The sequence below is a fragment of the Sander lucioperca genome, chromosome 9 (genome assembly GCF_008315115.2).
Source record: "Sander lucioperca isolate FBNREF2018 chromosome 9, SLUC_FBN_1.2, whole genome shotgun sequence".
NCBI classification, from domain to species: Eukaryota; Metazoa; Chordata; class Actinopteri; order Perciformes; family Percidae; genus Sander; species Sander lucioperca.
The window spans coordinates 8,099,724-8,124,457 of NC_050181.1; the positions used below are offsets into that span (position 1 = coordinate 8,099,724).

General features: G+C 38.5%; 1 protein-coding gene across 8 annotated transcripts in view; it reads right to left on the reverse strand.

Moving 5' to 3' along the window:
• Positions 1-24,734, reverse strand: part of LOC116046212 (protein THEM6-like) — a 217,139-nt gene that overhangs the window by 178,390 nt on the left and 14,015 nt on the right. For 3 of the 8 annotated variants that reach the window (XR_004104074.2, XR_004104073.2, XR_004898280.1), the window contains exons 2-16: positions 23,887-24,016; positions 23,203-23,370; positions 20,845-20,982; positions 19,465-19,616; positions 18,492-18,595; positions 18,199-18,388; positions 17,036-17,167; positions 15,990-16,133; positions 14,561-14,696; positions 12,537-12,687; positions 12,297-12,439; positions 11,657-11,768; positions 11,056-11,119; positions 10,725-10,926; positions 10,467-10,602 (exon numbers count right to left, since the gene is read on the reverse strand). The exons of 1 other annotated variant lie outside the window; for it this stretch is intronic. Coding sequence is in view for 4 of the 7 variants with exons in the window: in XM_031294476.2 (XP_031150336.1) it covers positions 4,074-4,206; positions 4,366-4,502; positions 7,145-7,247; positions 7,399-7,544; positions 7,675-7,799; positions 7,986-8,119; positions 8,527-8,624; positions 8,756-8,877; positions 10,169-10,287; positions 10,457-10,602; positions 10,725-10,904 (1,443 nt within the window). In the remaining 3 variants the exon portion in view is untranslated. Of the gene's footprint in view, positions 1-322; positions 711-786; positions 1,295-2,687; positions 2,812-3,456; positions 4,207-4,365; positions 4,503-7,144; positions 7,248-7,398; positions 7,545-7,674; positions 7,800-7,985; positions 8,120-8,526; positions 8,625-8,755; positions 8,878-10,168; positions 10,288-10,456; positions 10,603-10,724; positions 10,927-11,055; positions 11,120-11,656; positions 11,769-12,296; positions 12,440-12,536; positions 12,688-14,560; positions 14,697-15,989; positions 16,134-17,035; positions 17,168-18,198; positions 18,389-18,491; positions 18,596-19,464; positions 19,617-20,844; positions 20,983-23,202; positions 23,371-23,886; positions 24,017-24,734 lie in introns of those variants that run through there. 4 more of the 8 variants (XM_031294476.2, XM_036005051.1, XM_036005053.1 and 1 more) reach the window with 4 other exon arrangements.

A 24,734-nucleotide genomic window follows, 5' to 3' on the forward strand; every position in this document is an offset into this window, starting at 1 on the left:
ACATTGTGTTCAATGGGGGAAAAAAAGTTGTTTTTTACCCAGAACTTAAAAAAAAATAATACATTTATAGCTGTAATTGCAATACCGTAATACTGTGAAATTTTTGCTGAAGGTTATTATACCGTCAGACTCTTTTACCGGCCCATGCCTAGTTGTGTTACATCTTTTTTTCTAATTTGTGACCAATATGATTGATTTTGCTGTGTTTTACAAACAAGTTTCACATTTGCTTACAGTAAAAACTTCTACCTTGGGCTCTTATTGTGTATAGTGTGTGAGGCCCTATATGCATAGTGAGGGCATAAAAGTGCATCAATAGGACTTCAAAATCAATTTGTTTTTATTGCTCCCATAGTAAACAAAGATAGACTTTGTACAATCATATTACTTTATTATTACTGAAAAGTAATTGGTTTTTTAGCCTGGTGTGCTAGTTCTTCCAGTGTTGACATATAGGTAAGTATTGGGGTCTAGTAAAGCTCCTTTCAGATGCGTAGGCACGACTGTGTTTAAGTCAAGTAATGTGAACAGAAAACCAATGCCTTTTTAATCCTGAGATGGTATTACAAAAAAGCCAGTCTTAAAGCTGCCCATGCAATGTCTTATTTGTTCTTCTCGTCTAGTCCACTCTCAGCTCTGAGGGCCTGGCTGCTGGCCGAGATGAAGCTGACCCAGTGCTGAAGGTCCTCTGGAAACTCAGGGCACTCCACCTGCAGGGAGCACACCATAGACTCAATGTTCTTTAACTATCAAATTTGCATATGTATTTAGTCATTCGGTCCTTACCTTCCGCTTACACAGGTGCTGCATGATCTTGTCTGGGCTGCTGCGTATGATGCTCTGCTTGCAGTACATGACGGCACACACCAACCCATCTTTTGTTGACACAAATCTCTGCTCCAGGAAAAAGGCTTTGTCATCCCAAGTAACGATACGACTCCGCAGCTCGTACCCCTCACCTATACACAGAGCCCTGCGGTAACGGATGGTAGTGGCCCCCACTACCATTGAAGCTCTGAGTGCTCGCACTGCCTTGAACACACCATTACGTATGTAGAGAGAGAAGCGGGCAAAGTCACACTCCCGGAGGTAACGAGCATTGTTCATGTGGCACATGTCAATGTCATGGGGAGTGACCCGGCCTGTTTGGATCTGCTCTGCTGTGACATCCCAGATTGGAGGCTGGAACCAGGCCCGGAGAATCACAGCAGCTACCCGGAGGAAGTACCACACATCCAGACTGCAGAAGAGAGCCAGCAAGGCGGCGAGCACCCACAGGACCCACCACATCTCTCTGGAGAAAGGAAACACGCCACACAAGCAGAGGAAGGCAGTGGGGTTACTGTGATGTGTAGATAGGATGTAATTAAAGGATGTAATTCATTATTCAGCCAAGCTGAGGTAGATGTATGATAGTTATGGTGTTTGATTTGTTACTTAACAAATACAATTATTTATTTTTTTACAAGAGGTAGAAGTAAATGTGAATGCTATTTTAATAGCTTGTACTCATCAATCATATTGCTAGCTTCCATAAAAGAATATGACAAACTAACAATCTTAATATCAGCTACTATTAATGCTAAATTTGCATATCTGCATGTGTGTAGCGTTTATTGGTTACTGATGTGTAGCTTCGACTGGCAAGGAAGATGTCTTTAGTGAGCAGGTATTTATGAGATATTAATTTGTCAGAAGTGGTTCTACCTAAAAAATATTTTTAAATGATTCTCCATTTTTACTTAGTTGTGTTATATTCAATAATATTCTGATTGGCTCAGAAAAACAAATGGCAAACAGGGGCTCTGTATCTGCTTGAGACTCACTTGAATGCCCGTAAAACAGTGAATTAGACTACAGTGATTAAATGTTTATAGTGGCCAATAATGAATTTCTCTCATCCTTTTTATGCAGGCATGTGCATTTCATTTTAAATTTCTCACAAAAGCGAGAGGAAAGTGTAACGTTAAAAAAAAGTATGTTGGCGTGATTAAATGGGTTTAATCCGGGATGAGTTCCCCGTAATGTTGTGGCCCAGACTGGATGTAATTATTCCATTTGTTTGCATTACACTACAGACAGCTGACCCATTGAGATTAAACGTGACTGTTTCAAATCAAGTTTCAGTGCTTCCACTTTTCAGGATACCAGTGAACTGATTTAACTAAACGTGAATGTAAACAGGTTCTACAGGAAAGGCAGGATAGCAAGGCTGACTCAACCTCTCAGAACATGATCCGTTGAAGATTGTAGACAACCTCAACCACTAAAGTTGTTGTTACCAAGGCTATGCGAACTGAGATTATTGCTAACTAACGTTACATACAATTCAAATTAACGACTAAGGAAATCAGTGACATGACTGGAACTAGAGTACACGAAACTACTGCATTTAGTCTGGTTAGTACTACAGTCAGAGTAATGCTATGTTTGAAATACTATTCACAAGAGTTAACAATAATGCCATAACATTTTGTGATTTTAAACGTTAGCTAGCTAAGTCGTATAAACATTGGTAGGGCAGACGTATAAACGACCTGTTGAGGTAACGTTAGTATTGACAGTTTTTAGTTTAACTTTACGGCGAACGTAAACAACCGTAGACAGTAAATATGTTAACAGTTAATGATTTAGACTTTTAGGAGAAATCTAGAAAAACCTATATACAGTCTATGCGAAAAACTCACCTGCTGTCTGATTCCCCCTGATTCCACTCAGATCTGCGGAGTCAACAGCATTCCAGCACTCCACGCAGCGCGTGGTGTACGACCAAAAACTTTTGATACCCTTTTACCACAGCCTTCAAAATAAAAGCATAACTGACGCAGGCGTTTTCGACAATCAATCGGGAACAAAGCGTATAAACACGAAAATGTTTTAAGAAATCCGGTTTTATATTGTGAAATGTCCCATTAATACCGTGTGTGTGCATACTTCATTAAATATCGTTTTCTTAATTCGAGGACATTTAATTTGAAGACCAGTGCGATTCACTTCCTCTCTTACGTAGGAGCAGAATGGGCGGCAGTTATTGGTCCCATATAATGGACATAATAAGCTAATTTAGTACCGTAAGACTGCAAGCATAAGCATACTACCAACGATTCTCTTAAACAGTCTCTGATACTACCAACAAACAATTCACCCGAGTCACATGTGGACTCCACACATACTGGAGATAACCGTGTGTAAAAATTGAAGCTTATCTTACTAGTAAAGTCTACTGGATCGGTCTTGGTAAACTGTCATTGTCCTATTTGGAAATCAAAATTATTATCTTAGTTTTTTATCCTTGACTATGTTAATTATAAGCCAGGACTGGGTCACTTAATCTTACCACCTGAACAATTTTAATTGTCATACTGCCACATGCAACTCAAAACTGTATTGCATATACAAATTTTAATTACAATGTAAAGAGAAATTGAACCATTTGAAAGTTGACATCAACAATTCTTTTGAGAATTATTTTATTGAGAAAATTTGTCATTAACATTCCTTGCTTCAACGTGAAAAATATGAATTGCTCCTTTCACATAAAGATCAAACTATGGCATGCTTGCATAAAAATCCCACTTGTGTGCGTGTGTGACTTATAGCACATCAACATACACCAGCTTCAACGTTGATGATTTGAAAATAAGCATGTCTGTGTATTTAAAATTGACGATAGAAAAAAAATGCTCATCCTTTATTCTTCTGCCATCACCAATAAGACAAATGTAATGAACTAAAATTATTTACTCCTGTATTATCCATAATACAAATGTACAACATATTTGACTGATACAACAGTAAATAAGGAAATAGGATAGCATTTAAAAGAACATTGAACAATCCAAAGTCAGAAGCACAATCAACTCTAAACGAAAGTGTTAACAGAAAAAAATTGTCCATCACTGTTCATATGAAAGTAGAAGTGATGTCAGGAAAAGAGTAACTTACATTGCACTAACACTTCCCAACTGACTGAAAATAATGTTCCAATACAAATTAAGTAAGAACAACTTCTATCGATAACAATTAAGTGTAGATGGTAAATTTCCTTTTTCACAGGAACCTGATAAAAAAAACTACTCAGCTGCAACTTCAAACTGAATTTGACGAGAACGATGACCTGTCACCATTTTCTTCATGTCCTGGTCCGCTCTGATGTCACTCATTTCCAGCTTGTGTTCGGGGCCAGCCATCGGATCGTACTGGTGTCTGCAAAAGAGTGTACAGTCAACTGAAAATACATGGCAATGAAGCGGATAAGTCCTTTTGTGCTTGAGAGCCATGAGAAGAAGGGTTCACGTGATTTCTAAACTGGCATCGGTCATTTAGGTAACCATACAGGTTACTCATTTTTATAGACAAACTCACTGCTTTAGATGTTCCTCAATGGCCTTGCGTTCATACACGGTGCCATACACTGTTTTCACAGGATCAACAAACATCTTCTTGGTGAGTGGACAGATCAGATGTTGGGGTATAAACTGTGGCACAGACTCCACCAATTGCTTTAAATAGAGACAAAGAAATAAAAACAGTAGGTTATTGTAAAACCTGCAAGACATTTTTATATGCAAGACATGATATTCACCACCACTAATATATATATATATATATATATATATATATATATATATGCATTGTTTTATTTGTATCGATCCACTATATAGACATATCTACATACATGGCATTTGATTGGAGGCTAGTCTCACTTTGTCCCACAGCAACATTAGTTTAGATTTGTGTACATTGTTTCTGTTAATAATGTATTGTATTAAGTGTCCATTTCATTATAATATTTAGATGCATCATAAATAATTGAACATGCACATGTATTTTAAGTTCCGTTAAAGAGGGGTAGGTGGAGATGGGGTCACAATTGAGCATTTAAAAATTTACTTGAAAGTAACGCAATAGTTACTTTCTGAAGTAACTAGTTACTTTCATAATTTGTAACTGAGTAACTAATTTAGTTACTTTTTGGAAGAAGTAACTAGTAACTAACTAGTTACTTTTTAAAAGTAACTTGCCCAACACTGTTCATGGTAGCCTACTTGTGGACATTGCGCCATCATGTGGCTCGTTACGCCACTGCATATAAGAGATGAGATGACTGACAAAACATGAGTGGCCTACGTGCACCACAACAAAAAAAACACTGGTGAATGAGCACCATAACACATGAAAAAACACACAAGGGCAGTCCCTCCAGGATTTCGCAGCCTTTTTTTTGAGATTGTTGCAGCCCAAAATGCCCGATTTCGCGGGAGCTTTTGTAAAAAAAATTGCGATAAAAGTTTATTGCAATGAAGTTGCGGAAGACAGTGAAAGTTGCAAAAAAAGTTGCAATTTTTTTTGTATAGTTCTTTAAAAATAAAAAATAAACTTGTTTTGGGGAGAATAATAATTATTACTATTAATTAATTAATTACTCTGGGCTGAGATTTCCTAGGAACCTTACCAAAAAGTATATAAAAAGACAAAAATTAATAATTTATTGAATTAATCAAATATGAACATATCGTCACTGTGGCTTGTTGATCTTGACATTGTTAGTTAAATTCCTATCCTGGCCTGGGACACACATTCATACGGTTTGATTAAGTACTTATTGGACTTTAACTTATTGCACTTACAATAACGAGCGTAGCTGTCCTCAATTTAGGTCATCCTGTACGTCTCATCTCCGTTTTTTCCTGCATCCACCGTGTGCATTTGTGTGCGTGTCTGTGAGTCGTGGGGGGAACTAAGCAGCCCCGCCCGCTGCAGACGGCCGACAGGATTGAAACAGCAGCAGCTTTCAGCGACTTTAGAGTGAATTGTTACAGCGTACATTGATGTTAAAATGTATACAGGTTGGCAGGATTGTCTGAAATGTTTTGCACGGTCTTTCGCTGTACGTTTTGTTGGTAAATGTGAGATGTTCAAGTCACACACATCTCGTCTTCATAACAGAAACAAGGAAATTAATTTGACCCGTTCTCACTCCCGCTTGGTCAGTGGCTGCACGTGGGACTGCTGGGATTATCGCGAGCAATGAAAATGCAATGGGGGCCCCGGCTGTCAATCCATGTCTTCCAGTGATGCGGGCCCCTGATTGGTCTGGGCCCGTAAGCAACCGCGTACCCTGGTTAGCGATAGTTGCGCGTCTGAAGCACTTAATTCTCATTGGCTACCTGCCAATGTGGCAGGTAGATTAACAGTGTTAACCGCCAATTGCAAAATTCACCCGCATTTGGCGGGTGGTCGGGTGTTAATTTCAGGCCGTGTGTGTGTGTGTGTGTGTGTGTGTGTGTGTGTGTGTGTGTGTTCTCAGCCCAAGCCCGAGTCCGACCCAAGCCAGACACGACCTTGGGTCGGGCTCGGGCCGTTACTTTCCGCCATTATCCTCGGGCCGCGCCAGACCCTTGATCAAGCTTTTTTTTTTTTTTATCCATTACCTATTTAGCCTAATTGGGTGGGGAGAAAGCTAAGCCATAATCAGAAATATTATAAAATATGTATATATAAGCTATATAAAAGTAACAAATGTGTACAAAATTTAGGCTGCAGTTACAAAATGCAGCACTTCATGCGCGGAGTCTCCTCCTCTCGCACGCATCACACTGGGCCTGCTGGGCTGTATTGTGTATCTTAAGTGCAACATGGAGCTTGAAGATGTAAAGAAAAAAAGAAAAACAGGTGAATTACCTTTGAGCAAGTGTGGAGGAAAGTCGGAGGTATGGAAGCAGTTTAAACAAGTCGTGGGCAGTGACAACAATATGTTGTTCATCATAGTTTCTTTTTTTTACGTTTCTTCATTCAGATCCATTTGCGATCCATTCCATTCTGAATAAACAAACAGCGCAGTTTACAGGCTTCGTCCTTGTTGCATTATTCTAAACAGATTTCTGTAGTTCAAACAACTCAGAATTGTAGTTGAGAACGTCAGTTATAACGGCCCACGTATTAAAATGTTGGGTTAAAATCGGGCTCGGGCTCATAATTATAGTTAATGTGTCGGGCCGGGCCGGTCTCGGACGCAACGTGCTCGGGTAGGTTCGGGCTTGATTTTTTTGGGCCGATCTAAACTCGTGTGTGTGTGTGTGTGTGTGTGTGTGTGTGTGTGTGTGTGTGTGTGTGTGTGTGTGTATATATATATCTCATTTACTTTCTCCATGTCATCTAGTGACTTTTCTGCAGTTGCCTTTGTATGTTTCTCAGCTTCTAGTTCATACGTCTCACGGGTCGTCAGGAATTCCTCAGCCAAAATGCTTAAAAAAGAAAATAACTGTGAGTGAAATAGTTAATATTTTTCAACACAAGTTGTCTAGAAGTTGGTAAAAAAGAAAAACATTCTCAGCATAACAAATATCTTTTGGTAAAAATGAACACACACACACACACACACACACACACACACACCTGTCCAGTGGATCAGCAGGCTCAGGGATGATGAGCAGTCCATACACAGCTTCTAGGATCTCTCTCATAGTGATGTGGGCATTGTAGTTGCGGTCAAATATGTTGTGGCAGATGCGGCCCACACTGTTGACATTGCAGTGATACACCTGTCATTGTGTTAAGAAAACACATACATCTCTAACAGATAACATTACTTAACAATGTTAACAATTGCAATGTGCGTCTACATACTGTATATACTAAATAACTTCAGTTATTTGTATTTTGGCAGGATACTTGTGTGACAAAGCGGACAAGTGGAGGCTTCGCTGGGTAGTCAGGACCAAACTGGCAGTACAGCTCAAACACTCCTTTCTTATACGGTGTGTCAGGAGGGCCTTGCATGAGAATCCTCCAGAATGCTGAAAAGATTAGAAAAAAAGCTTAAACTTTGTCGCTTTAAAAAAAATACATACATTTGCATGAATAAAAAAGGTGTATCTGAAAACAAGGTATACTGTGTTTCAACACAACTTATCTTATACATAGAACTAAACTATACAATAAGAAAATATGGCTACCCCAAAATGAGAGAACATGCCACTTACTAAAGTCTGACTCCGATGGAAAGATTCTGAAGAAGGGATGTGGGTTACAATGCAGGCTCTTCAGCTCATCCAGGACACGTTTGTCCTTCTCCAGGAACTGCCCCTTGGACTCCTTAAGCTTCTTTTTCAGGGCACTATTTACAAAGATTATTAATGATTCAAATGTAATGCAAACACTTTGAAGGCAGTAAATATAAGTAACCTGTTTGTCATTATAGTATGGTAAAAAATATTATTATTACAGTTTGAAATCATAAGACTAAGGGTAGTCTTGCAGCTGCTAGCTTGGCTGTAGACTTAGTTTTGTTTACACTGATCAACACATTTTTGTAAACATTGTCATAGAGTAATCAGGTAAATTTAACAAATGCCTCTTTTTATGTGTGACACCTTTACATTGTCAACTTGTTCGCCGTTTTACAATTCAGAGTATGACAGCAGGTAAAAAACCGTGGTCATCAGCAGATGGATATGGTCCTAATAACATTACTTGAACAAGTTTCTTATCAGCTCCTGTGGAACTGTTGCTTCCACCACTCACCTCTCCGTCACTGTCACTTTGCTGTTCAGCTGGCTTGGCAAGGATGTCTCTGGACATTTGTCATACCCATGAGTAATGAAGATGTTGGACAAACTACGCTATAAAATGACAGGAACAAATGAATTTGCACATCAACACAACATGTAAAAGTGTATGCCTGTGTCAAACAATAATGCATTCATTTCCCTATCACTTCCAACAGAATGGTGGACAAGGAACTAAAACTAACCTGACTGATGGAAGACGGGTCAAGTTTTTCCTTGAGTTTCCTCTGCTCCAAAGAGAGAACTGTCTCAATCTCAAAGAGCTTCAGACCCTCTTTGGTTGTCTGTGGTTTGAAACAACAACCACCTGGAAGTAATGTGAAGTGGAGAGATTAACAATTGTCTGAATAAAGGTCTGCAGAGTACAAATTAACGTACAACAATCAATATTATACCAACAACAAGATCTATACTTGAGCCGTCAGCTGTCAAATACCTGAGAGTGCAACAATGATAAGGCGAAGCTAACAGTCAACAACACTAATAAAGACAGTGAATTGGATGAGATCTCTTGAATTTGCAGAATGTTTGATGGCATATACTGTACATAGCATTATTTATTTTTATTTTATTATTATTTTTATCATAACAAGGTACACTGAAAATATTCAGTGACAAACACTATTAAAAGGCTTTGATTTTTCAATTTTTCCACCTACAGATTCCACATAGCATTAATTTTTTTTACACATTTTGATGCATGATTTAATAAGTATTAGGGCTGTCAAAATAACGCAGTAATTTCGATTAATTAATCTGAGAAAAAAATAACGCAGATAATCCAATCCATATTGACGTTTGACCCGGAACCATTCTAGCCACCATTGGACTGTAAAATGAAGGAGGGAGACGAGAATGTGCTGCCTGGATCATTAATTGGAACATTTACTTGTAAAAATCTTCTTCCTGCCAACCCTGGCTACCGAAATCTGAAACTGGTAAACTACAGCCTCGTGGTGCATTTGAAGTTATTGTAAATGTCCCTTTCCCATCTAGTGGTTGTTTTTGTCGTTCAACAGCAATTCACTAGTGAAATAAGTTAATGTTATTGTTATACATTATTAAATCATTTCATTTTGACCATATGGCCTTAGCAATAAACAAGCCGTTCTTTAATGTCACCAACTGTTGTTTAGTACCCTTTTTTTTCCCTTTTCTTTTTTTACTTTCTTAAAAAGTATCGGTTCAGGCACCGTTAATTATGTATGCGATTAATTTCGATTAATTAATCAAAGAGTATGTAATTAATTAGATTACATGTTTTAATCAATTGACAGCCCTAATAAGTATATAACAGTGAATATACCCCTTTCCCACTGGCCAAAAATCCATTTACAGTACACCCACTAACATCGGGCTTTTGTCTGCAGTGGGAAAGGTTACAATCTGTATTCACTCCCGGGTCAAATGGATCTGCAGTAGGCACGGGTATTTAACAACTCCAGCTCCGATCGGCAGTGATGGAGCACGACACCTGGGTAGCTGCGGTAATTTGGGGCCCTTTCCCATGCAGGTTTGTTGGTTTTAAAAACCCTGCATATACATGCAAATGTTGGTGGAAAAAGGCATAAGGAAGCAGTTTTTCAAAGATGCCATACCTGTTGCATTGCTGATTCCATGAAGCATATTGTTCTCCACATTTCCAAGAAGTATCGAGTCCACAATGATGTTAGATTTTAGCAGTTTGGCTGTAACAACATCTGGCTCTATTGAGGATCTATGGGAAGAATTGAGATTATGTCAACTCACTTAAAAATATCACAATCTGTAGTTGACAGTTTAAAGTCATGGTTACTCATGACATTGTCTTACTGCTCACAGTATCAATATATGTACTAACAGGTCAAGTATAAACAAGGTACCAAAACTGCTTAGAACAGATTTACCCAGAATCATTTCCATCAGTGAGACAAATGATGCGAAGTCTACAATCTGGGAACCTCGTCTTGACCTTTTCCAGCTCACATGCCCCACGTCGCAGGGCGTCATACAGCAGAGTACATCCACTGGCCTCAATGTTGCGTACGTGTTCCTACAAATGTGAAGGAAAAAAAAAGAAATCACTTTACATTTTAAGTTTATCACTGCTTTACAACCAGATGCACATTTTACTAAAAGGACAGATCTAAGACAGCCCTGATTTACTGACTTTACCTTGAACATTTCCAGAGTTTCGGTAAACGTGTGGAGAATTTTCACCAGGGAGTCGAACTTCATAAGGCCGATGACATGATAAAAATCGTAAGCCATAGTCCTTGTTGCAAAGTTGTCAAAGAGCTCCTTCACAGCATCGATCTTCTTGATTTCTGCACTTGCATAGCACTCCTCTTCCATGCGAGCTTGTGTCTATCAGCACCTAATGAAAATGTACACTTTTTTACGAATTTAGGTCAAGAATAAATCATAGCATAGCTGTCAAGTGTGTCCTGTGTTCCCTTGTCAGTCCTACATTCAATTATCAAAACAAGAGAGAGACAAGTGTTACCAGTATAGCCTCTTTTGGGGTCCTGGTTGTGACAAATGTTCGGCCATCGCTATGGTCTCCAGTCCTGTATTAAATGTCAAAAACCGTCAGTCAGAAAAATGGTATTGTGACTTTTACAGAGGTTCATACAGTAAACAGAAGAAAATGAATCAGCAGCAACATTGTGGCTTTGGCCATTAGTTTACTGCACATACCACAATTCATAGTTTACTGCTGCTAAATTTGTTCTCACTACATTGTCTGCTACTGTATTGAAACAACAAAGGTTAAGTGACACTTTCCCTCTCCCATTTGTGCAGGCAAAATTCAAACAGCTATAGAAACTAGGAAAAAACAAACAAAAAAAAAAACTATAGGATGTGTATACAGAAATGATAGAAGACGCCCACATAGGCGCTTACAAAAACTTGTACTGGAGGTCTTTCGTATTGTAAAGTTTTCCACAGTTGCATCTTTTATTTCATATAACATGTAAATGATACAATAATTCACATTCTCAATTCCTCAATACAGGAATTTAAGAGAAAAAATATTTCATCAGAGCGCATCAATGATGCTGGGAAACATAAGGTGGCTACAAGATACTGTGAAACATACTTACCTGGCTGCCAACTCATTCACATCCACGGTTTTGTTTTGGCCATCCAAACAATCATGCACTACGATCATATCAGGGGATCCTTTTTCTTTATTCAAATATACGCCAATGTTGTCTGACAAAGAGCAAAAAAACAGCTTACCACAAACATGGTATTAAATATCAGAGGCAATATGGAAACCAATGAGAAGTTCCTTTCAGACTGGTTTAGAATTCAATTTAGCGCATAATAATAATTAAAAAAAAAATCTGCAGGGCCTTAATCTATAAATAATACATCATATGTGATAAGTACCTTTTGTACCTAGAATAAATGTAACTAAAGTTGACAAATTAGTTAAATGTGTTGGTGTAAAAAGTACAATATCTCCCTCTGAATGTAGTTGAGTAGAAGTATGAAGTTGCATAAATTGGGAGTTCAGAAGTAAAGTACTTCAAAAGTGTAATACAGTGCTTGACTTATTGTTCATTTCCACCACTGGTTGATCCTTGTTTCTTAGTGTACAGGCTTATATACCAAACAACCGCTGCACAAAGTTTTAATGTGCATCATACACCGCCAGTGAGTCTTACCCTTTAAAAAAGTAACACCATTTGAAACATAGATGTGCAGTCAGAAATGACCCATCCAGGTTGTGATTACCTTCACTCAGTAGAACAAGGCGTGACACGCACTGTCCTAGCTCCTTCAGATGTAGAGGTGGGGTCACATTGATGTATTGATTGTCAGGAGATTTTAATTCTTCCACCATACTTCCAAAGGTCTTCTCCATGTTTACCTGAAAGCTGCCATTTCATTGTACAGTTTAGTGAAAAACAAAAACAAGTCTAAATTCAAAGCCAAAAATAAAACTTGTTTAAGTAAAACATTGATAATACATACTTCTGACCAGCCGTGTTGTCATAGTGAATCCAAAGAGCATAATTCCTGATGAATGGAGGCAAGCTGAGCAAGACTTTTTCAATGTCGTTGGCTCTCTGTATTGATGTTTCTCGCAAAACCTCTTCAGTGCAATTTGGAATTTTCTCTCCATCTAAAACAAAGGATAGAAAATGAAGTGAAGCCGATAATACCAGATATTTGAATAAAACAAGGACAGTTCTGAAAGAAAATGTATGTTTTGTAAATGTCAGTTTGTATAAATACTAGGGGTGTGACAAGACAACCAGCTCACGAGATCGAGACGAGATTTTAACACTATTTTACAGAAAACTAAAATGAAGAAATAAGACTGGAAAAATAGTCCTTTATTCAATCAAAAGTCCCAAAATGAAAACCGAGCACTGAAAGGTTTTGCCACAAACTCAGATAATTGGCTTCTCTCCTGTATAACTAACAGTTACACTGTTACTTATTCCATACGTATGGTGGAGAAAGTCTCTTCACGCAGAGAACCAAGGTTACAACCGTAATCAAGTCACAATCTCGAACTTCGAATTAAAAAAATTGAATCGTCGATGCTGCCACGCCCCCATGTCACATCCGGTCGGCTTGCCAAGAGGCCACGCCAAGCCCCCAGGACAGCGCCATGTCTTAAATCAACCATGGGCTTAGCAACCAACGGTGGAACTGCACCCCTCTGGCCCAGAAAGACTTTTCCCATAGACTTTGCATGGCGAAAGAAACTTCTATATTTCAGTGGATAATTTTTTTTTGGGGTACATCAACTTACCAGCCCGAACACTTAAAGGGTCCTTGTTTAAAACATCACGTTCAGACAGAACACAGACAGTTCAGAAAGCTCTTTTGTCAATAAAGTAAAATATAAATAGAATAGTTTGCCGACAATGCAGAGTGCAGCCCGTCTAGCAGCTGAGCAGACAGAGAGCAGAGAGGGCGACTCGGCAGTTCGCTAACTTGTTGCTCTCTCTACCAATATAAGCCGCTCTGTTTTAGGCTACGAAACGTGCACACAGGCTGAAATTCAACCATGCCGTTTTATCGGGATAAAGCTATAAACAGAAGGAAACTCCGCTAGCTGCTAGGCTAATGTGCAATGGTAAACACTGCAGCTGTAACGTTAATGTGTCTACCTCAGCTGAGAACGGAGAGGAAAGGCAAAGACTTTTCTGCGATACAAGACATGACACAGGACTCGAATGTTATGTGTCACGGAACATTGTGCTCCCCAACTCACGAAAGGTCAGATTTGCTCCATCTTTTGACAAGTTTTGTTTAGAAAACCTTGAATCCACGTAAGACACAATGTCATCAGACACGATCCATGTCATTAGAATCAATGAATCCATGTCATCAGACACAACGTGCAGGCCAATGTTTTTTTTGCAGTGATGACGGTGACGAGCTCAGACCCGCGGTAGGCGTCACATGACCGCGGTATTGCAGTAATGCAGTAACCGTCCCAGCCCTAATTTCAAGGCGGCTTCTTTTTACTGTTCCTCACAGTATTCTAAATGGATCGGTTCATCAAAAGGGCAGCAAAATGTCCATACCTTGCAGCATGGACCCTTTTACAGTTTTCATGTGAAGTTAGCACCACTGAATTTTCTGTAGCTGCTTCCCAATAAAAGATATTAAAATGTATGAGCCTTTGCTCTATACACGTAATCCACCCGCAATCCTTGCCGTTCCCACCGGTCTTATTTTTTAATTCTCTTTATATGCTTATATAGATTGTGACACAGTTTTAACAATGCAACTTCAGTACAAGAAATGAACAATTATTTTAAGAAAGGCAACATCAAAAAGAATGGTCTTCAGCCTTGATTTAAAAGTAAAAAAGGGGAGCAGATCAGTAAACTGTGGGGCTGCCATCTGCTTTTTCTAATTGACCTCTGCTTCTTTATAGGCATCTTCTACATGCCTTCTTTATAGGCATCTTCTACAGTATGATAAGCTCCTTATACATAAAAATGTGTAGAAAAGTCATGGTGTTTTAGTTTTACCTTTGATTTTCTGGCGAACATATGCTCGTTCAAAGGTTCCAGGCACTCCAGGTACTCTGACTGGTTCAGAGAACCGGCTGCCATCTTCAGACGTAAGAGTGATTGGTGCGTAGATCTCCTGGTCTGATGCCAGTTTCTGTCAAAATAAGGAAAAAGTGATCATTACTTAAAGTGTCTATATGTAACATTCAGTTTGTGTTGATTCTAGCGGCTGCTTTGGACAAAAGTGGTAGTGTTTTTACCACACCTGCTGTCATAAAGGTCTTATCTTTAGGGTGCTGTATTACTGAGTTAGCATAACGGGGAGGTCATATAGGCTAGTCGCGATGAATGTTTTGCTCAACCAGAAAATCATTTCATTTACAATAAAAGAATAAGTTACAGATGCATTTCAAGTGTAGCATACGATAACTTAGCCTACTTTGGATGTCTCGTGAGATAAACCGGGTATCACTGTGTCACGAGCCAAAGCATTAGGAGTTTGTTGAAGCAACCAACGTAATAACTTAAATTAATATGGCCCATTTTACACAAGTAATGTTACAGGGGGACAAGGGAAAAGAAAATAGTAAGCCAACACAAACACAGACTAAAAGGAAAACGTGGAAAAATGGAAGGGGGAGGTAAATTTAATGTTGGCTACTGACTACAAACACATCGCGCACTGTAAAGTTATTTTAAGAATGAAATAGACATATTACATACCTGAGGGCCAATTCAGGTCGGTTTTGAATCATTTACAATCCCGTAATTGTCTCCATCTGTTAAGGCCTGACCGAAGTTGACTCATTTATCGCCCGTTGTCTTACACTTTCCCTTTTAGCTGTTAGTTTAATTTCCTTCTTTCCTGTGATGGTCCTACCCCAGTATCAGCCATAACTACAACAGATAACTTCTAAAACATTAAAATACAATTAGGCCTATATAAAGAAATCTCATGCTTCCTTTTACCTGGCTGCGCTGGCATACGCTAACACTGGCTTTTTCAGTGTAACAAAGAAATCTGTGACCCGTCAGAATGTGTTGCTGTAGCCTACCTGCCACAAATCATTCTGTGACTTCGCAGGAAAAATCGGACCCGGGCAGATGCCTTACTAAAAACTATATAAAAATAGCGTCCATTTCACTCTTAGTCTTGTTTGCTGTTACAGGTCATTAAGGACTATTGTATGAAAAATGACAGAGCTTTAGAAACATTAATTAAAAAGTTACATATACTTTAAGTGGTCAACCATGAAATAGGAATCTACTTTAATGCATTCATAAATACATTCAAGCCATGTATCACCTATTAGCTCAATGTAATGGCAACTTCTACAAAAAGGTGTAGAGACATTAATACCCACACAAACCACTGGCAACTTCATTAAAAAATGACTGGCTTCACCGTTCATAAGCTTATATTAGTCAACCCTCAGTATCTTCATACCTTTGCTTCCGATAAGAGATGTGCCCAGCAGTACAGTGAATTCTCAAAGACATCCAGGTCTTCAATGGGTTTCTCCTCTTGCTGTGTTTTACGTTGAGGTAAAAGCTCTCTGAAGAGTATGTACAAGCCTTCAACAACTGCAATCTACATCAAAAGAACAAGTACGGCTAAAGAGATGGGTACTGGTGAAAGCACAAGTCATTGTCTAAAGGTTAAGTTCAACCATACTACAGGAAACATCTGCAATGCAGATCATTCAGGGATGCAAACTCATCAGGGGTGAAAAAGGTGACTTTTTTTTATATCCGCCTTAAATTGGGGATATACATTTAGCTTGAGGATATAGAGAAAACTCACCATATAATTAATGTTATTACTGCTACAAAAGTACTGCAAGGATGTCATTAGTTCAGGGCACTTAAAAAATTAAATTAAAAAAAATTATTAAGCTATATACAAAATCTTTATTTCTTTATGCACATAATGCATAGATGTGGGAAGTAGGGGTATTGCAGCACTTCCCAAAACAGGTGGGCCTATTCTAAAAACCAATTGATACAAAAGTAAAAAACACAATTTAAAATAGCCTTAAAAGGACAATTCTGGCGCAAAATGAACCTAGGGGTTAATAACAGATGTGTACCCACTCGATCGCTCTCTGGGACATGTTTTCATGCTAATGGAATGTGTTTGTAGCTTGAAAACAAGCTAGCGCGGCCCGCTGATTAGCTTACAACGCTAGTATTCGGGGCACAGGGAAAGTAAAAACAAATTGCTTATTATACCACTAAAAAGGCTCAAAATATCACCACACTTCAACGGTAGCATAATGAGGGCCCCTAAATGTTAACCGAAGCATTGAGAACATTGTAAGTGTACAGACAGTTTATTATTATTATTTTAATTTAAAAAATTGAAGCACAGCAATTTTGCACAAAATTGTTTTCACAGGACTAGTTACATAATGTAATGCAGCACATGAGAACACCCACTTCAAAAAGTACAATGATGTTACAGGCAGAATTATTTCGGCTCATATTGGTTACCTTCTGATTCCTGGTTAGTGTTTCATTCCTGCAGAGTAACTGATGCAAACTTTGGGCAAGAGGGTTACATCCAGTCAGTTTTCTTATGTAGGAAATCAGTTTCTTCAGTTTCTCCTTTGAATAATGATGTTTCTAGAAAAAAATAAATGCATTGTAAAGCAAGATTAAGCTTACAGGGGAAGGAAGGGTAACATTACTAAATGTAGCAACTTAATTGATAGATTTGCCATCTTTTTCCAATCTGTTTCATTACTACCACGAGTCTACATCTATGCTAGGGCCGCTGTCTGTGCCAAATTCTATGGCCATAACCATTCAATAGTTGTTGAGATATTTGACCAAAGAGGTGAACTGACCGACTGTCCAACATTGGCATGCCTTGAGATGCTAGCGTGGTTAAAAACTAGGGGTGACCCTGAATAGTTGAATATTTAATAGAAGGAGCCTGATTTGACTCGTCTTACAGTTGAATCTTCAGAGGCGTAAAGCCCAATCCAGACCAAAGATTTGCAGCCAGACGATTTCAAACTTGCAGCTACTTGCAATGCGCCGGTCTGCAACGTTCTGAAACCTGCCAGTTCACACCAATGCGACGAGACAGTGTATCATCTTCATAGCATCTTTGTACTTCCGTTCTAGCTTCGGACTTTCAGGCTTTTTTGTAACTATGAATGTGGATAACATTCGTGATAGTGAGATACTTGTTACAGCTGCTTTTCTAGTGGAGCTGAAACAGTGAAAACGTTTTATTTCTCTGATTCTCTGCATTGGCTGGTTCTGAACACTGCAACTTTTCCCTGCAACATTCTAAAACGGTTTTGTCTCGTTGCGAATCTTTGGTCTGACTGAACTGGGCTTTATGAAACGAGGTACACGCCAGACTGTAAACTGGGCTTTATGAAATGAGGTACATGCCATTTGGACTATATGGGGGTGCTCAATGTCAGATTTTATTTTACTTTTAACTTATTTCCTGTTTTTTCCCAATAAGTTAATATATAGCCTATTATGCTATAAATAACATATTGCTGTGAATAAAAATGTGAAAAGAAAGATTTTAATAAATCCAACCGCCCCATGACATATTTAAGTTTCACTTTCCATGATCCGTGACCGACGGTAGTGTAAAAAGTACTGATAATATATTATAAAATAAAACTTACAACAGCAAAAAGTGAAGACAAGAACACACTGATTCCTTTCTGGGTTTGTTGGACTGAAGGCACAACATCATTAATGAAGACTGTCTCATCGCATGAAGTCTCATCAGAAAAGGTTGACAAAGAGAAGTTAACTGTTGAGTCTTCAGAGATCCCACAACTTTGCAGAGTGTCACCATCACAATCTTCACCTCTGGAAATATAAGCACAGGAGAGAACAGAAGTACTGTATGAGAAAATAAATCTGACTACTAAAAAAAAAAAAAAGAGGGTAACATGCCATAAGATAGAGTTACTTGTAATGTAGGACATGTGCTGGGATTCCACTTTCATTTGCCAGCTTGAGTCTCAGACTGGTTATGGTGTCACTTGCCAAGTTCACCGTCACCTCAAAGTCTCCCTGTATGAAATAAGGAAATACAAATTATAAAGACCAGATTTGTTTTAAATAGGGATGCAGCGATACCGATGCCAGAATCGGGTATTGGTAGCCGAGGAGGACACAGAATTAAAAAAAGTGTAATGGACTCTTCAGAAGAGGTAATTATCTTCACTCGAGCTTCTGCGAGGGAAAGTCAGCAGACGCCACAATCTTCTGAACTCAGCCATACTGTGAAATACAGAGAGAGTTGTGTGGAGCTGATAGTCTTAATTAGCTTTGTAGCAACTCATTTGGCAATGGCTTGAATGTAACAGACGTTCATTAACATTCATTCAGTAAGTACTAGGTCTTACAAAAAGTGGCATCTGTGCATCCCTAGCTTTAAATAATGTATATGTTTATACCGTATGTTAAAAAATCCAGTGCAATCCCCAAAGTGGTTAATGGACAATGCCATCTTAGAGCCCTATATTAGAGCTCTGAGCACTGCAATCAGTAGTTGGACTAGAAAGATGAAGTTTACATGTATTCAATGAATTTAGTGGTGTCTGATCGATTACATCTGTTTGCACCAATTTGATTTCTAAAAGTTGTAATTGTTAAAAATTGTTACAATTGTACAAAAAGTAAAAATATTTATGATGTGTGATTAAAAGAGATGTGATCCCCAGAATGTCAGTATAAAATATGGTCAGTGTATATATATATATATATATATATATATATATATATATATATATATATATATATATATATAAAATATACTTATACTTTTTTTTAAAGCAGAGCCATAAAGCAAACATATTCAGCTTGTACAATAATATCCATATACCATATTAGTCAATATGATCATTAGTTGCATCATGACTAATATAATTAAGACGCACCTTGAGCATGACGTGGCATCGAACCACATTGCCTCCACAGGTTTCGACAACCTCTTGCTTTGGTATTTGAGGAGCCTGTTTCAGGTTTTCCTTTGGTGTGAATATGGCATAAATTACAGATCCACTTTGAACATGTCTGTCTTTCAAAGACCCTGTATGAGAAGACAACATTTTTAGTTGACATGGCAAACATCTAAAGGGCTGGGACGATTCATCGACGTCATCGATTACGTAAATGCGTCGACACAAATAATTTGCGTCGACGCGTAGAAATCTAAAAACAACATGGCTGCCTCCAGCAACAGCACAAGTATGGATTCCTTGCAAGTTCAACACGTTGAGAAAAAGGCTCGCACACAGTCTCCTAAAGTGTGGGAGTATTTTACTCTTAATGCCAACAACAATGTGGTAGTCTGTAGACTTTGTAAAATGCAGTTGGCAGATCACACTAGCACGACAGTAATGCAAGAACACCTGAAGAGGAGACACCCCGGATCCCTGAGTCAGGAGAACAGCAGCAAAACACCGTAAATTCTGCTCACTCAAGCATGTGCGATTATCAACATAGTGACACGGAATGTGTTCCCAGTAGTAGCCCAACGGTACGTTAGTCCGTTGATTCGTTGTAATGCCCCGCTATGACTTAACATTAAGCATTATCAAACACTATCAGTCGGCAGTGTTATTTTTTTGGTTTACCATCATCATGAGTGACCCAATCGATTACAGACTTATATTAGACACTGTAAATCACAACTTGCCTTATGTGCAATACATTTGTCAGGGATTATTTTATTTTAACAACATAGGCTACTACTTCAGTTCTGAAAGTCCATGTTCTAGCAACCATTTTAAATCGTTAAATAATAATAATAAAAAAATCGTTAGATTAGTCGATTAATAGAAAAAAATAATCGCTAGATTAGTCGTTTAAAAAATTATCGTTTGGGATCGCCCTAAACATTTACACGTCCAGAGCAAAATTTGAATTTATTTGAAGTTGTGTTTCGGGCCACCTGAAGAATTCCAGTTAAATATTCATTCCTTTTAACTCTGTTCTTTTTTATATCCGTCTTTTTAATTTCTAAATGTTTCTATGTCCTTGGAGGTGAATTGGTAGTGTACAGCTGTTGTTACAGCTTATACTCTGAAAACAGCTGCCTGTTTGAACCACAACAGTAAAGATTTGGGCTGTAAAACCAAAACAAAGAGCTGAGTCCTGGAGTCCCAAGATGATGGATGCTTCAGTACATTTATAGTCACTGTTGTACCCGCAACTGCAGTACAATTAAAACAAACAATGGACAAAAAAAGAATCTTGGCAATATAAACTTTCACATCTAGTAACCTTTACTGTAAAAGATGTTCAGGTCTACTCACATGTGTTGAAGTAGGGATCATCTGTCAAGGGCATCCCATCGACTGTGTAGAGACAGACTCCTTTGGAATTCCCAACACTTTCAAGATGGCTGATCCTCAACATCAGATCCTCAAGTGTGTTTTGTGCTGGATCCATATCTGTAAGTTCAAAATAACCACTGTGAAGCTGTTCAGTTGCATGTTGATGTCTGCACTAGGGCTGGGACGATTCGTCGACGTAGTCGACTTCATCGATTACGTAAATGCCTCAACACAAATAATTTGCGTCGACGCGTCACTAAATAAAATAAATTAATGTAATGCGGAACTAATGTAATGCGGAACTACTGTTAGATACGCAGGTTCTAAGGACACCTAATCTATAGCACCGCCTTAGATGCCCTCTCGTCTCATGCCATCCCGCCTGGTGCCGTCCCCGCCTCGAAAATTTCGGTCTTCGGGTCAGTTACAGTAGTAGGTTACCGGCGAGAGAGACGAGGACTGTGTGTCGGCGTTGTTCAGCAGTTGTTGCGCATGTGAGTGGAAATACATCCAACATGCTAACGCATATCCGACGCCATCACCCAGATGTGTCAATCACTGGAACGAGACAAAAAAAAAAAAAACTGTCCAACTTCTCCTCCCTACAGTGCTTAACCAGCCTTTAGATACAAATAATTAAAGTTAAAGGGAGAAGAGCTTGGATGTTAAACAAGAGCTTATTCATTATTTTACCTACTGTTAAAAAAAACAAATACAGGCTACTCTTTTTGCACTTGCTCTGTTTACTTTAAGTTTTTATTTTTGTATTCCTCCTGAAAGTGACTTTATTTTGTGGTTGGATTGATAGCCTACATCTGGCTTCAGGTTGCACTAAAAATTGAAAAAATATAAATAAAATAATTTTACATGAACAGTGCAGTGTTAAACTAATAAATAGAGATTTGAACCTTATTGAAATTTGTTTTGTGTAAGTTGTTAATTGAGCAATGGGAAAATAATCGCTAATTGAAAAATTAGTCATTAGATTAGTAGGGGTGTGCATTGGCACTGCCCTCACAATTTGATTCGATTACGATTCACCAGGTAACGATTCGATTCTACGATGCATCAAAATTCTACTGCATACAAGGCAAATTTTTCATCAGTCATGATGCAATACAAGCAGTCAGATATTGAACAACAGATTTTATTGGCTGCTATGTGTGTATTATCACTCTCCTGTATCTTTGACATAAATGTCATTAAATAAAATGGTACAGGGTATTGGATATGGCATTTTCAAACCTGAAAAAGAAAATATAAATCACTGCTTTGAATGAGAAATGTTTCTCTTCTCTCTGCTTTAGAACCATTTGAAATTAAATAGAGCAATAACAGCCAACTTTTTCCAGCAGTGACTGCAGCATGTGATACAATCTGCCAATCCTCGCTAATATAATGTGCCGTTATGATTACATAGGACTCTGTTGCGACTGAAGTCCAGGCGTCACTTGTAATGGCTACACGACTGGCTTTACACATTGATTCCATTACCTTTGCTTTGGTTTCTTTGTACAATGCGGGAAGCGCAGAATCAGTGACGGTAGCTTATAATTGTTCCAATTGTTTTAAGCATGTGGCGAAACCCTGCATTTTCTACCACAGAATAGGGATCCTATTCCTATCCCTAATAGATCCTTCACTATGAAACATGCCACCGATCGTGTGATCCTCTTTGCTCTCTCGGAGTTGTGTGGCAACGTTGACACTAGCGACTCATCAATTCTTGGCTGGGATGTGTCGACCTTTTGTGTTGTTGTTGAAGCCAACTCAGGATGCCAACTATCAACGTGGCTCGTGAAGTTAGTTGTATTGCCAACGTGCTTGATTTTAGTGTGGCAGGTTTTACATACCGCGTAAGTCTTGTCTAGTTTCCCATTAACTTCGTAGAATCCGAAATGTGCCCAGATGTCCGCTTTCCAAGCTTTGGGTGCGTTTTTAATTACCCGTCTATCGCGGTCATCTCCCTCCACCTCAGCCATCTTGATTGTTGTTGTTCTGCCCCCGGAAGTAATTGAAAATTCATAACTATTGTCCACTCAAGGCCAGAAAATAAACTGACATAATCGATTATGGCACTTTGCCGCATCGATGCTGAATCGTGCATGCCCCGCATTGCGATGCATTGCCGAATCGATTATTGTTGACACCGCTATAGATTAGTCGACTAATCGAAAAAATAATCGCTAAAAAAATAATCGTTTGGGACAGCACCAGTCTGCACAATGATCACTAACACAATCATCACATTCATCAACAAGTGTGATCAACAAGTCAGTGGCTGGCCCAAGTTAATCTAATGAGCAGACATTGATATAAGAAATGTGTTCCTATTACCTGCCATACGTTTTGGTTGAGGACATTTGGGATATGTGTACTGCAGACAGAACGACTCCAATGGTTTTTGCACAGGCGTCAAAGTTTGATCTTGGCGCTCCAGAGCTCTGAGTCTTTGAATGAAGTTTTTCATCGCTGAAAAATGTTTTTTCTCCACATGACTTAAACCTGTAAAAATGTAGGTGCAACAATGGTATTTGATTAATAAAATACATACTAATTAATTTGTTATAATTTAGTGGACATTTAACTCAAAACATTGTTATTTATTGACATGTGATGGTGCTAAACACAATTTTTCATAATGTACATAGGTGAGGCAAATAGAACATAATATAAACACACTGTAGTACTAACTGCTATCTAATAAAACTGACAAAAACAATACCCTAGAAAACTATCATGCTGTTGAATCAACATGCCTGACAGTGTCAACTAAACAGATAAAACATTTTACAAAAAAAAGGTATTTACTACAGGAGGGTTGTATTGAATTGGATTGCCATATACATGGTTTATATTTTTCTGGTCACCAAGTGCAATGGGTCTTGAATGAAAAGTGCAAGTGAATAACATGACTAAAAAACACTTTACATAACACACATTAACATTTAATTGTTTTCCACTGAGTGACAGCCAAACATGTTTTTACAGTCTTTGGTTTTAAGTTGAGGTTCATCTCACCAATACTGTTCAGATCTTCATCTGTTACGCCATCCAGGAAATCCATGTCATCCTTTACGCCCAACTGGACAAACTGGTTGTAGAAGGAGTCCAGTCTGAACTGCTCAAGTATGTTAAATATCGCATCCATCTAAACAAAGACATTGAAATACTTGAGTACTAAAATATTATACCCAAGTAAAAGTACTGTTACTTCAATGAAAATGTCTGCAAATGAAATGCTACACAGCTCTGTTACACTTATGCTAGTAGAGCGTTGATCAGCTGTTTCTCCGTGAAGAGAGAGAGAGTGACAAAAAATGATGCGCAACAGTCAGCTGTTTTTCCGAAGGGATAGTCAACAAGTCGGCTCTTTAGATCAAATTGTGGTATTTTCTTGTCTTTGTTTTTGTAGTTGTTGCGTTTGGTGTAGTTTCATCGTCCATACAACTCCGCTTCGTGGAATAGAGGATTAAGTTAGTCTCAATGTTTTCTGTTGAGATGCTGAAACATTGACGTTCTATTATTGTGGTAAGCTAGTTCAATTTTGCAGTAGACGCACACTGTACAGAGTTTTCGTTTGAACTGATTCCAAACTTTGGACACTTTGTTGTTTTCTCCAGCCTGTCTCTTCTCTTAGCCCCTCACTTAGGGCTGCACGATTATGGCCAAAATGATAATCATGATTATTTTGATCAATATTGAGATCACGATTAATTATCACGATTATTTGTAACCAAAACAATGTTATTGTTACATAGGCTAATTATACCTGCTTTCACATCCATATTGTGCTACATTCCTCCTTTGTTGAAGTATACTATGAAGGAGTATGCCATTTCAGCTGTTGTGCGACCGCTTTCCACACG